At 39.5% G+C, this 12651-nt stretch overlaps 1 protein-coding gene across 6 annotated transcripts in view; it reads left to right on the top strand.

Moving 5' to 3' along the window:
• Window positions 1–11116, top strand: part of arfip2a (ADP-ribosylation factor interacting protein 2a) — a 13983-nt gene extending 2867 nt beyond the window's left edge. For 2 of the 6 annotated variants that reach the window (XM_058414456.1, XM_058414455.1), the window contains 8 exons: window positions 4047–4155; window positions 4260–4322; window positions 5452–5532; window positions 5692–5807; window positions 7309–7530; window positions 8372–8529; window positions 9068–9242; window positions 9651–11116. In XM_058414456.1, the coding sequence (XP_058270439.1) occupies window positions 4047–4155; window positions 4260–4322; window positions 5452–5532; window positions 5692–5807; window positions 7309–7530; window positions 8372–8529; window positions 9068–9242; window positions 9651–9806 (1080 nt within the window). In that variant the 3' untranslated portion in view covers window positions 9807–11116. The remainder of the gene's footprint in view (window positions 1–4046; window positions 4156–4259; window positions 4323–5451; window positions 5533–5691; window positions 5808–7308; window positions 7531–8371; window positions 8530–9067; window positions 9243–9650) is intronic. The other 4 variants (XM_058414459.1, XM_058414457.1, XM_058414460.1 and 1 more) reach the window with 2 other exon arrangements.
• The last annotated feature ends 1535 nt before the right edge of the window (window positions 11117–12651 follow it).

Below are 12651 nucleotides of genomic sequence, written 5' to 3'. Positions count from 1 at the left end.
GGTTGTGATAAAGGAGAAAGTGTCTCTAGCCTAGCGTCATGTGTCTCCCTTCTGAGTGTTTATGACGTAACACAGCTGTGGGCTTCCTGTATACTCATACTACTCAAAATGCTTGTGTTTGAACAGATCCAGCTGTGACTGTTTGGAAAATATAAGTGCTCTGTGAGATTTGGGCTTTAGAGAGTAGCTAGCTTGCCATTTTAATGCTGCGCTCATGACGAAGGGGAATTTTCTGCCTCAGAGCGTTCGCACAAACCAGACTAACAGCATACAAAACAGGCGATTGCAGTAAGCTTACTTTTCTTCGACGTCTTAAAAATAGTTTTCTGTTTTATTTATCTTTTTAATTACAACCCAAATCTTCTGTGATCTTCTGGGATATATTTTTTTATATATAAGTTGATTTTGCTAATACGGAACCAGAAAATACAAAGTTTGGAAGAAAAAATTATTGGAGTAAATGTTATATTATTAATATTAACTATTCACACAAAAATGAAGCTGTTCATGTTCTTATGTCACACTGTCTGCATCGTTGTGTTGAAATGATGGAATTCCAGCTCAAATAAATTAGCCTACTGAGTGAAGAAAGGAAAGTAGGAAAGAATAAAGGGAAGAGGATAAAAACTGAGGGAGGGGAGGGAGGGAGGAAGGAAGGAAGGAAGGAAGGAAGGAAGGAAGGAAGGAAGGAAGGAAGGAAGGGAGGGAGTGAGGAAGGAAGGAAGGAAGGAAGGGAGTGAGGGAGGGAGGAAGGAAGGAAGGAAGGAAGGAAGGAAAGAAAGAAAGAAAGAAAGAAAGAAAAAGAAAGAAAGAAAGAAGGAAGGAAGGAAGAAAGAAAGAAAGAAAGAAAGAAAGAAAGAAAGAAAGAAAGAAAGAAAGAAAAAGAAAGAAAGAAGGAAGGAAGGAAGGAAGGAAGGAAGGGAGGGAGTGAGGAAGGAAGGAAGGAAGGAAGGAAGGAAGGGAGTGAGGAAGGAAGGAAGGAAGGAAGGAAAGAAGGAAGGAAGGAAGGAAGGAAGGAAGGGAGTGAGGAAGGAAGGAAGGAAGGAAGGAAGGAAGGGAGTGAGGAAGGAAGGAAGGAAGGAAGGGAGTGAGGAAGGAAGGAAGGGAGTGAGGAAGGAAGGAAGGAAGGAAGGGAGTGAGGAAGGAAGGAAGGAAGGAAGGGAGTGAGGAAGGAAGGAAGGAAGGAAGGAAGGAAGGAAGGGAGTGAGGGAGGAAGGAAGGAAGGAAGGAAGGGAGTGAGGAAGGAAAGGAGGGAGGAAAGAAGTGAGGGAGGAAGGAAGTGAGGGAGGAAGGAAGGGAGAGAGGAAGGGTTGGAGATGGGGAACGAAGGAACGAAGGAAGGAAGGAGGGAGGAAAGGAAGAAAGGGATGGAAGAAAGGGAAGGAAGGGAGGGAGGGAGGGAATGAAGGAGGGAGGGAGGAAGGAAGGAGGGAAGGAAGGAAGGAGGCAGAGAGGTAAGAAAGGAAGGAATGAATGAAAGAAGGAAGAAACCAACCAACAAACAAACAAACAAACAAAAGGAATTACAGCATGGATGGTTTTCCTTTCCCTTTTAGGAAATTTTTTCTTTTCCCAATTAGTCATGAATGCAGCATCAGAAAAGCAGAATGTTTTCTGAATATCACACGTCCCACAGCCTTCATTGTTTTATAATGGTTTGTGGTTTGTCAAACTGGGAATAGTTTATGAGCAACATTTTTTGTTGACTTTTATTTACTTTTATTTATTTTTATTTTTTGTTGTTATTCTCTCTCTCTCTCTCTCTCCCTTCTGTTTCTCTCTGTGTTTCTCTCTGTATGGTGTTTTTTTCTTTCTTTCTAACCATAAACATCTTCTGTTAAATCTGAAATCTCTACAGAAATCCATTGAAGGGATTTCATTTGTGTAAGATGACACGCTGACTCTTTTAGAATCTGCAGTACATCACTGGAGGGCGTGTTAAACCTGCGTGGTTGTGTGGGTGGAGGAGAGGATCACACTGACATCATTTCTAATTCGGATATTAACTCTGATGTTATTAAGCTGATGTTTAAATGCTGATAAATGTCTACTACAGGAAAGTGATGAGGTTTTGAACAACCAGTTACAATTGCCTTAATTTAGTTCAGCAGCCTAAGTGGTTGTGTTACTATGATTATATAACTCCATATTTCTAATTGATCTGCTTGCTTTTATTTATTTTCTGTAAAAAGTCTGCTTTTTTGTACTTAGGTTAGGAATTATCGGCAGAACCGTATTAATTTGCGTTCAATTCTTCACTGTAAAATTTATAAAAGAATAATAAATAAGCTTTTATTTGTGTCACATAAACACAGAGAAATTGTTTCATCGCATATCACAGCTTGGGTAGTTGGGGTCAGAGCACAGGGTTGGAGATGATACAGCGCCCCTAGAGCAGAGGTTTAAGGGCCTTGCTCAAGGGCCCAGCAGTGGCAGCTTGGCAGTGCTGGGGTTTAAACCCTGACTTTCCAATCAGCAAAACAATTGCCTGGGTTTTTCCTTATTATTCAGTTTTAATGACAGATTTATCATCTTTTTTGTAATATAAAAAGGATGACTAGTAAATGTTAAAGTTTGGAGAAACTTAAATGTAAATAAATGCACTGTATGGCCACAGTTATGTGGATGCCTGATCATCAAATTGCCTAGAAACTCTAAACTCTAAACTCTAGTGCATGCTGAGGCATTGAAACATTCACTGAAACTAAAAGGCTGAAATCTGCTCCAGCATGACAGCACCTCTGTGCACAAAGCAAAGACATGGTTTGAGAAGGTTGAAGTGGAACAACTCGAGTGTCCTGCACAGAGCCTTGACTCTGACCCCGCTGAATACTGAACACCGTCGGGTTGGTCTGGAACACCGACTGCACCCCCGACCTTCTCAACATCCCAAGATCACTGTCTGATTTCACAAATGCTTTTAGGAAAAGGGGGTTTAAATGAGGAGTGGGATTTGAACAAGCACATATGCCTGTGATGGTCAGGTACACCGATCATGCATAACATTATGACCATCCGCCTAATATTGCAACTCCCTTTTGCTGCCAAAACAGCCCTGACCCGTCAAGGCATGGACTCCACTAGATCCCTGAAGGTGTGCTGTGGGATCTGGTACCAAGATGTTAGCAGCAGATCCTTTAAGTTAACGTAAAGGATACTTTTGATAGATACTGACCACTGCAGACCGGGAACACCCCACAAGAGCTGCAGTTTTGGAGATACTCTGATCCAGTGGTCTACACATCACAATTTGGCCCTTCGTCAAACTCGCTCAAATCCTTACGCTTGTCCATTTTTCCTGCTTCTAACTTTGAGGACAAAATGTTCACTTGCTGTCTAATATATCCCACCCACTAACAGGGGCCATGTTGAGGAGATCATCAGTGTTATTCACTTCACCTCTCACTGCTCATAATGTCATGTTTGATCGGTGTACAGTGTTCTACAAAGAGATGAACTATATATGAATTAGAGGCTCTATTCCAAAAACTGGGACGTCTGCCTTTACATGCACATGAATGTAATATGGAGTTGTCCCGCCCTTTGCAGCTATAACAGCTTCAACTCTTCTGGGAAGGCTTTAGGAGTGTGTTTATGGGAATTTTTTACCATTCCACTAGAAGCGCATTTGTGAGGTCAGACACTGATGTTGGACGAGAAGGTCTGGCTCGCAGTCTCCGCTTTAATTCATCCCAAAGGTGTTCTATCAGGTTGAGGTCAGGACTCTGTGAAGTTCCTCCACACCAAACTCACTCATCCGTGTCTTTATGGACCTTGCTTTGTGCACTGGTCTGCAGTCATGTTGGAACAGGAAGGGGTCATCCGCAAACTGTTTAAAATAAATTTGATGTATTACTTATCTTTATATCGTCTGTCAGTGGATTGAAATGATTGCAGATGTCTAGAAATAGGTTGTTATTAATGTAAAATATCTTTTAAGTAATAAGAAACTCATACATTTTTCTCAAGAATTAAGATCTCCTGCTATATATGAGTAGATGTGGTGATGTCCTCTGATCTGTGCTGACCATGTTTATGATATTCAGGACCTGCAGCAGGTGATGGTGTCCGGGCCGAACCTGAACGAGACGAGCATCGTGTCAGGGGGATACGGAGGATCAGCCGAGGGCATCATCCCCACCGGCTCCATCAAAGGTGTGTGTCGTACTATATAACTCTGTCTCAGCAGATGTCTTCTAGTCTCAGTGTAAACTTTGTTCCTTTTATTCCCCTTTATTTTTTTGCCGGAATGTTTTTAGGCCCAGCTATACTATTCAATGAGGAGTATTTTGAAAGAAGATGCGGGAACGCCCCCAAGCCAGGTGTCTTTATGCACCCTGGATATAAACTTATTTTCTTATCTTTCCTGTTCCAGCTCTTTCATTCACTTTCTACCAGAGGAGTGCATGCGGGAGAAGATTTTGTTTTTAAACTTACCTTGCTCCTTTTCTACAGGCTGGGGACAGCAAGAAAACCGACTGCATGTTAGTTTGCATGCAGGTGGAAAGACTAACTCTGCTGCTGTTTCTCAAAACACTGGGGTCCAAATGTTGGGCACAATATTACACCAGACTTTCAGTCAAACTGAGATGAGTAAATATTGACTCGGAGGAATAAATTGGCTTTCAGTGCATGCTTGTATGATTATGAGGATTTTATACATGTTGTGAGGATTTTGGACGATTTAATTTGCATTAGATCTGAGGTCATTTTGCAAAATCACATGAATATCGCAGTGTTTGTTAAAATTTTTTTTGTTTATTTCTGCGATCGCCAAATTGTGAAATCCTGGAGGGAGTGTATTATATTGTGGAATATTAAAAAAAAAACTATACTGTAGTGGATTTATAAAACAGCTAAAAAATTATTTTTAAAATTTTTTAATAGTAATCCTTTTATATAATTTCATATTTTATTCTTATAAATTAATAATGCTTTTATTATAATACTAATTCTCTTTTTTAAACCAGCTCTTCACTCAGAATGGTTTAATGGACAGTTTTTAATAAAAACAGTTTTTCCATGTCCACTCTCTCGGAAGGACAAATTATTGCAAATGACCAGGATTAACCCTTTGTGCAACAACACAGCATTGTGGAGACAAAGTGCTTCTTTTCAGAGCTCTGGACCTGCACTGCTGAGCAGATTCTTGTTTCTGCTCTTTATTTAATCATCTCTATAACATTGTTCCCGCTCTGTCCATTTAACACTGATTTATTCTCATCAACCTCTGACCTCGATCCGTCTTCTCACCTGCTTGTTCGAGCAGTTGAGCTTAATCCCGTCATTGTCTTGCCATGTATTGTGTCTGGGTTTATTTTTATTATAAAAACTCACTGCCATCCATCTCACTGCATGTGTTTCCTTTAATCCGTTCATCCGGAGAAAAAAATAATTCGCACTTCACCAGTCTCACCTTTATTCTCCGTTCTACATGTCCGTTCATTTCAGACATTCGCTCCAAATCTAGGGACTTTCCACCCAGTCATTCAGCTGCTGGTCGGATATCATACCAGCCAGATCATTACCCAGGTATCCCAGCGGTCCTCTTCGTTCATATCATTTCTCATCAGTATTATATCATCATTTGTTGTTGTTGTTATAGTCCGAATGAAATCTTTTAGAACCTTCCTGGTTAAATCAAGATGCTAATAAACTCAAAGAGTATTTCTTTTTTTCTATTTCCTCTAGCTCCCAGCATGCATCACAGTCACAGTAATCCAAGCATGATGTCAGAGGAAGCCACACGTGGGATTGCAGTGGAGAAATTTGACAGTGTGAAGAAATGGAGCATCAATACTTATAAGGTATTATATGATCATGAGCCAAAAATATTTCCTAATGTTGCAAAAAGGACTGGCTGGAGTTCAGGTTTTTACTCCAATCGAGCAGAAGCCACACCTGAGTCTACCGAAAGCCAAGATCATTTGATTAAACAGGTAGAATCAGGTGTGGCTCCTGTGTATAAGACTTGACACTCTTGCTGTAGTATATTTGTGTGGCATGCTGGGAAACACAGTGAAAGTACAGTTTTTTTTTTCAAAGCCATATGTTCACTTTTTGAACATTCTGCAAATGTAAATGGAAGTGCAGTTGTGCAGTATGGGACATCACAACTCTATTACATGTCTATAATATGTAGTACTACACTGTATTGTACTATACTATACTATACTATACTATACTATACTAATCTATGCTTTACTATACTACATTATACTATACACTGACCAGGCATAACATTATGACCGCCTACCTAATATTGTGTTGGTCCCCCCTTTTGCTGCCAAAACAGCCCTGACCCGTCCTGCACTGTGTATTCTGACACCTTTCTATCAGAACCAGCATTAACTTCTTCAGCAATCTGAGCAACAGTAGCTCGTCTGTTGGATCGGATCACACGGGCCGGCCTTCACTCCCCAAGTGCATCAATGAGTCTTGGCCGCCCATGACCCTGTCACCGGTTCACCACTGTTCCTTCCTTGGACCACTTTTGATAGATACCGACCACTGCAGACCGGGAACACCCCACAAGAGCTGCAGTTTTGGAGAGGTTCTGATCCAGTGGTCTAGACATCACAATTTGTCCCTTCGTCAAACTCGCTCAAATCCTTACACTTGTCCATTTTTCCTGCTTCTAACATCAACTTTGAGGACAAAATGTTCACTTACTGCCTAATATCTCCCACCCACTAACAGGTGCCATGATGAGGAGATCATCAGTGTTATTCACTTCACCTGTCAGTAATGTTATGCCTGATTGGTGTACTGTGCTCTACTTTACTACACTGTACTGTACTATACTTTGGATATTTCCCTGCCTGACCACCAGAGGGTGGTGCATTTCACAATGTTCATCATACTCATTTGCTTAGTGTTGTGATTACGTACCCGATTTGAACCCCTGTGTTTCTCCGTGACTTGATCCAAGCTTCTGTTTGATGTCTGTGTGTTTCTCATGCAGAGCCTTGACTCAGTTTTGCTGTGTATTCCTGACTCTGATGTTGCTTGCTTTACTTAGTTTTTGTGAAAAATGTGTTCTTCAACAATGAATAAGTTGTAATTTTAAACATTAACATTTGATAATGCCTTAATTTAAAAAAAAAAAAAAAAAACTTAAAGAGAAACTAAATGCAGCATGCACCATGGAGCAGCAGGAAATCGTACAAACAATGTAAATGACATACAAATGACGCTTTGGTTAGTAAAGCTGCTGTACGATCCACACAACATCATGCTTCACTGTGCAAGTGGATGGATATTTCTCTCTCTCTCTCTCTCTAATCCTTCACTCCTTCACTCCTCCAGTGCACGAAGCAGATGTTCTCGGAGCGGTTTGGACGAGGTTCACGGACCGTAGACCTGGAGCTGGAGGCTCAGATCGACGTGTTGCGTGAAACCAAGCAGAAATACGAGCACATCCTGAGACTGGCACAAGCCCTCACCACTCACTTCTACAACGTAGTGCAGACGCAGCAGGCGCTGGGAGACACCTTCGCTGATCTCAGCCAGAAATCTCCAGAGCTGCAGGTAACTTCAAGAGCGCTGGTATCTAGGAGATATGATCCTGGAGAGATTGTTCTATATGATATGGAAGGTTTAAGCCTAGTCGCTTCAATCCACTAGACATTTTCCATTGTTACAGATAAATCTCTTTTTGGAAATTAGTTGTGATGATTTATGCAGATATAATAACTTATTGATTGATAAAGCTTTGATTACAGCAGGTTAGTTCTGAACTCCGAACCACAATGTGCAATAAAAGTACCTATAATACAGAAATCCCCTTTGTAAGCAAGTGGGTGGAGCTAAACTTGAGGTACATTTGCATAATATGATTTACCATCAGCAAATAGATAGATAGATAGATAGATAGATAGATAGATAGATAGATAGATAGACAGACAGACAGACAGACAGACAGACAGACAGACAGACAGACAGACAGACAGATAGATAGATAGATAGATAGATAGATAGATAGATAGATAGATAGATAGATAGATGAATCTACTATTTCTGTGCCCTGTATATTTCTTTTCATTTTTTATTTTTTTTATTTATCTATTTATTATTTAAGTAGCTTATTTATATTTATTTATTTATTTATCTATTTATTATTTGTGATTTTTTTAAAATCTATTTATTATATATTTATTTGCTTATATTTTCTATTTATTATTATGTATCTTATTTTATCTATTTGCTGGATGTTTGCACTCAAGTATGGAGTCATATGAACTTTTTAATATATTTTGCATCTTAATCTCTGGTTACTCTTTTATGCAGTATTTTACTGAATAAACTGTAAATAAAAGCCACAGGGGCACGCAGATGTGTAATTATTAAATACATGGCAACGTTCCTTTAGGACGAATTCGGCTACAACGCAGAGACACAGAAGCTGCTGTGTAAGAACGGAGAGACGCTACTGGGCGCAATAAACTTCTTCGTGTCAAGCATCAACACACTGGTCAACAAAACCATGGAGGACACACTGATGACCATCAAGATGTACGAGAACGCAAGGTACGACGGCTCTGGAAAACACAAAGCATTCAGCGTGTATTTTGATCCATAAATATTTATTTTCCACAAATATTGTGCATACAATAAGGCTAATTCTATAGCACAGAATACACATAAAATATTTTGTAAAAGGTGTTTCATGCTTTCAGGACACCTTAATTATTAAAAACTTTTATAAAAGATTATTATTTATTATTACAATTTTTAAATATTTCAGGTTGCCTGTTTCCTTAGTTAGAAGTCCTTAGTCATTGTGTAGCAATGTTTAAGCCACTGAAAATAGCATTTCTATTAAACGAAATCTGTGTGATACTAAAGGTCTGATTTAAGAAAGGAATTAAAATCCACTTTACTGTCCTCTCATTTAACTGCCCACTACTTAATGCTGAATATTCAGTAGTGGGCAGCAGTGATTGCATCACCTATTGAATGAGTTTTTCCCATTCCTCCATATGTAGGAGTGGTTTAAATACATGTGTTAATGTATTATAAGAATGCCTAAATCTGTCTGTGTGTGTGTGTGTGTGTGTGTGTTTAGGTTGGAGTATGATGCCTATAGGACAGACCTGGAGGAGCTGAGTGCAGGCCCGCGTGACGCCGCCGCTATGGTACGTATCGAGTTCGCCCAGCAGGAGTACCAGATCCACAGAGACAAGTACGAACGTCTACGGAGCGACGTCACCATCAAGCTCAAGTTCCTGGAGGAGAATAAGGTACATTTCCTTCAACAGCTAATGGATTACATCAGGTCAATCTGAGGAATTTATTAAACCAAAAGTCCAGTTTTATATAAATATATAAATTACCTGTATGATACTGATAGCTAAGGATCACGGATGAGGAATAATACACTTGAGGGTTTTAATTTAATTTAATTGAATTGTTCCATTATTAAAAACAGTATACAAATAAAATTGAATTCAATTATCACTTATAATATATAATACAATACCAGCTATAATCCTGCTTCCTCTCTCTTTAAGTTAACAAAGAAAAAACGCAAAAGCATTTTTTAAACAGATCAGCACTTGGGAAAATAGTCATCAGTTCACAAATTCTATATCACTAGTGAGATTATTTATTATTATCAATGCCCCTGTTTTGACCTCTGTGACCTGCAGGTCAAGGTGATGCACAAGCAGCTCCTCCTCTTCCACAACGCCATCTCGGCCTACTTCGCCGGCAATCAGCAGCAGCTCGAACAGACTCTCAGGCAATTCAACGTGAAGTTGAAGCGGCCCGGCTCGGACAGACCGTCATGGCTGGAGGAACAGTAACATCCCATAAGACACAGTTAATCTCAGCCTCGAGGGACTCGGGAGACAGGCTGGAGGATGGAGTGATGTATAGATGTGCAGGCAGATGTTTTGTGCATCTGAACTAATGAGGGGATTTAATGTAATCACGCGGTGAGAGATGTTTATTTAAAGGCAAAGCTTTTATTCTGACATATGAGAAAGGAGAGAGAGAGAGACGCTTCCCATGCCTTTTGTCTTTGTATTGAATTTGTAATGCGAAGTAAAGTGGAACATAATCGCATTTTTGCTTCTATATACTGTACGGCAGACGGCGATTATTTTAATTACATTTATTGTAGAGTGGACCGTATTCAGAGTTGTATCGTCAGAAATGAGAATTTAATCCGGATATTGTGATTACAGATCTAAGATGCACAGTATTTTTCTTGTATGATATTGGCCCAAGCAAGTTGTAAGTTGTTGGCTCACAATTTGCATTAACTATTATTTGTCACACTGAAATGTATGTTTTCCCCTCTAGTTACATTCAGAAAACACACTGGAATGCTGGGTCTTAATCTGAGGTTAAAATACATAAATCTAACACTATTAACTAATTAATTAATTGTCAACCAATTAAAGACCAATTCATTAGAAGCATATATTGGACATAAATTAAATATAAATAATAGGATGTGCTGGATCAAGTGCTATTTTATAATTTTGTGGATTATGAACATGGAAGTCATATTGTAAAATTAATTAAGTAAATATTAATTACTATTACCATCAAAATCTTATATTACATGCCTCATTGTAAAATTCTTCATAATTAATTAGCTCTTGCTTTTAGGTTGCATTGTATTTAATTTGCCAAAAAAACTCCCTCTGTTGCCGTCTCCGGTCGGTATTTTGTATCCCTGATTTATTTTTACTTTTTTCAGGTTTAAACATAATCGAAACCGATTAGAAGCAGTGATCTAGACACTTCCATTCAAGAAAAGTCTGAAAGCCTTGGAAGTATGAATTGCACAAGGCTGATATGCAAAATCTGGTCAGAGAGCTTAACTTAAATACCTTCGTATACAGTGTGAATACGTGCAAATTCCACCCTGTAAATATTCCAGTAATTTTGGGATCGCTTGGAGTTTTCAATTCTGAATACGGCCCAGTGACGGGATATCGTGTGTAGGTGCGCAGGACTATTCTCTGGTAAGGTGCACTGGAATTGAGGCATGCCGTGGATAACTGTTTACAGTACATGTCCTTAAAAGGTTAATTCATGTATATTCTTGTGTAAATTACAGTGTAAAGTCCCACATATCAAATTAAACACAGTTTGAAAGGACGACCTCGCTTCCTGTTTCCTGATCATTCTTGTCTCGTTCCATCACGTCATTCTGATGGATACACTGGGTCCCTCATGGATTTTGTAGGGAAAAGAATGTGAATATACCACTGTTTTACAATTTACATATAAATTCTAGGGGCAACACGGCGGCTTAGTGGTTAGCTCTGTTGCCTCACAGCAAGAAGGTCCCGGGTTCGAACAGGCAGGGGCCTTTATGTGTGGAGTTTGTCCCACAGTCCAAAAACATGTACATTAGGTTGATTGGTAATTCTAAATTGCCCATAGGAGTGAGTGTGAGTGTCTATATATGTGGCCCTGTGATGGACTGGTGACCTGTCCAGGGTGTACCCCTGCCTTTCGCCCAATGTGTGCTGGGATAAGCTCCAGCAGATCCCTGTGACCCTAATTTGGAATAAATTGGGTATAGAAAATGGATGGATGCATATAAATTCTAGGTGAATTACAATCATGAAATATGAGCGTATCCTGCATCGAGACATTAATCAAAACAGAGGAAAAGCAAGTACAAAAATCACAGCATACATTACAATTCTGTTGCCTTCATTTTGCTTTCAGGGTGTTCATACTTTTCACTCAACTATAAATAAACATAAACATAAAAGCAAAACTGTCCCTGAAACATTTGCTTGTTCCTGAAGATAGTCTGCTATTTAGATCCCATCACTAGCGAACTAATTTCTGTGAGGTCAAAGGTCAGTGGCTCCCATTCTTCACAAGTGGCCTGTTGACCCTTTGACATGCTCATGCTGAGATTAAAATAGGGGGTTCAGTTAAGTGATGACTCCAATAAATGGCTCTTATAACCAAGAGCAAGGTAACTAGCCTAGCTAGCTAGTTAGCGAACTGATTTGTAGCTAGCAAGTCACGTCATCTCCATATTTAGACTTAATCATAAAAATGACTAGCATTTGAGATTATAATCATATACTCTGGTAATTACAGCATACTGCATAAAGTAATTTATAGTTTGCGGCATAGTTCATCGCTTACAGATCGTTGTAGAGCCATTGCAGTGGAAATGAAATGCTCAACCAGCAGATATCAGCAATTTGATAGCTGAGTAATGGTCAGTTTTTATGATATGTCATGATAAATAACATTGCTTTCAATATGGTTTTGCCTTCTGCTGCTTTCCTCTTGAGCGTCCATGCTGGAAGTTAAAAATTGACTTTGTGTTAAATATAGTATAATTTACCGAAACAGCCACCATTATTTGCAGCAGGCAGTTAGCTAGGTAGCAATGTGACACCAGCCACCTTTAAATCTAACTTGAACCTTTATGAAACATAAGTCATTGGCAATGATGGGTCAGCTTTGCCAGGGCTGATATGAAAAATGGCTTTCTATAGCACAGTGTTGTACTGGGTAGACTGGGTAACACTGGGGCTCTCCCTATACCTCATATTCTATACAGCTCTCCATATACAGTTCATACAGATATTGGGGCAGTGTGAGGTCAGTTTTGTGGTTAGTGGTTAAGGTGGAGTACTGATTGAAAGGTTGTGAGTTCAA

This window comes from Hemibagrus wyckioides, linkage group LG17 (assembly GCF_019097595.1).
Source record: "Hemibagrus wyckioides isolate EC202008001 linkage group LG17, SWU_Hwy_1.0, whole genome shotgun sequence".
NCBI classification, from domain to species: Eukaryota; Metazoa; Chordata; class Actinopteri; order Siluriformes; family Bagridae; genus Hemibagrus; species Hemibagrus wyckioides.
This window is presented reverse-complemented; position numbering and strand designations above follow the sequence as displayed.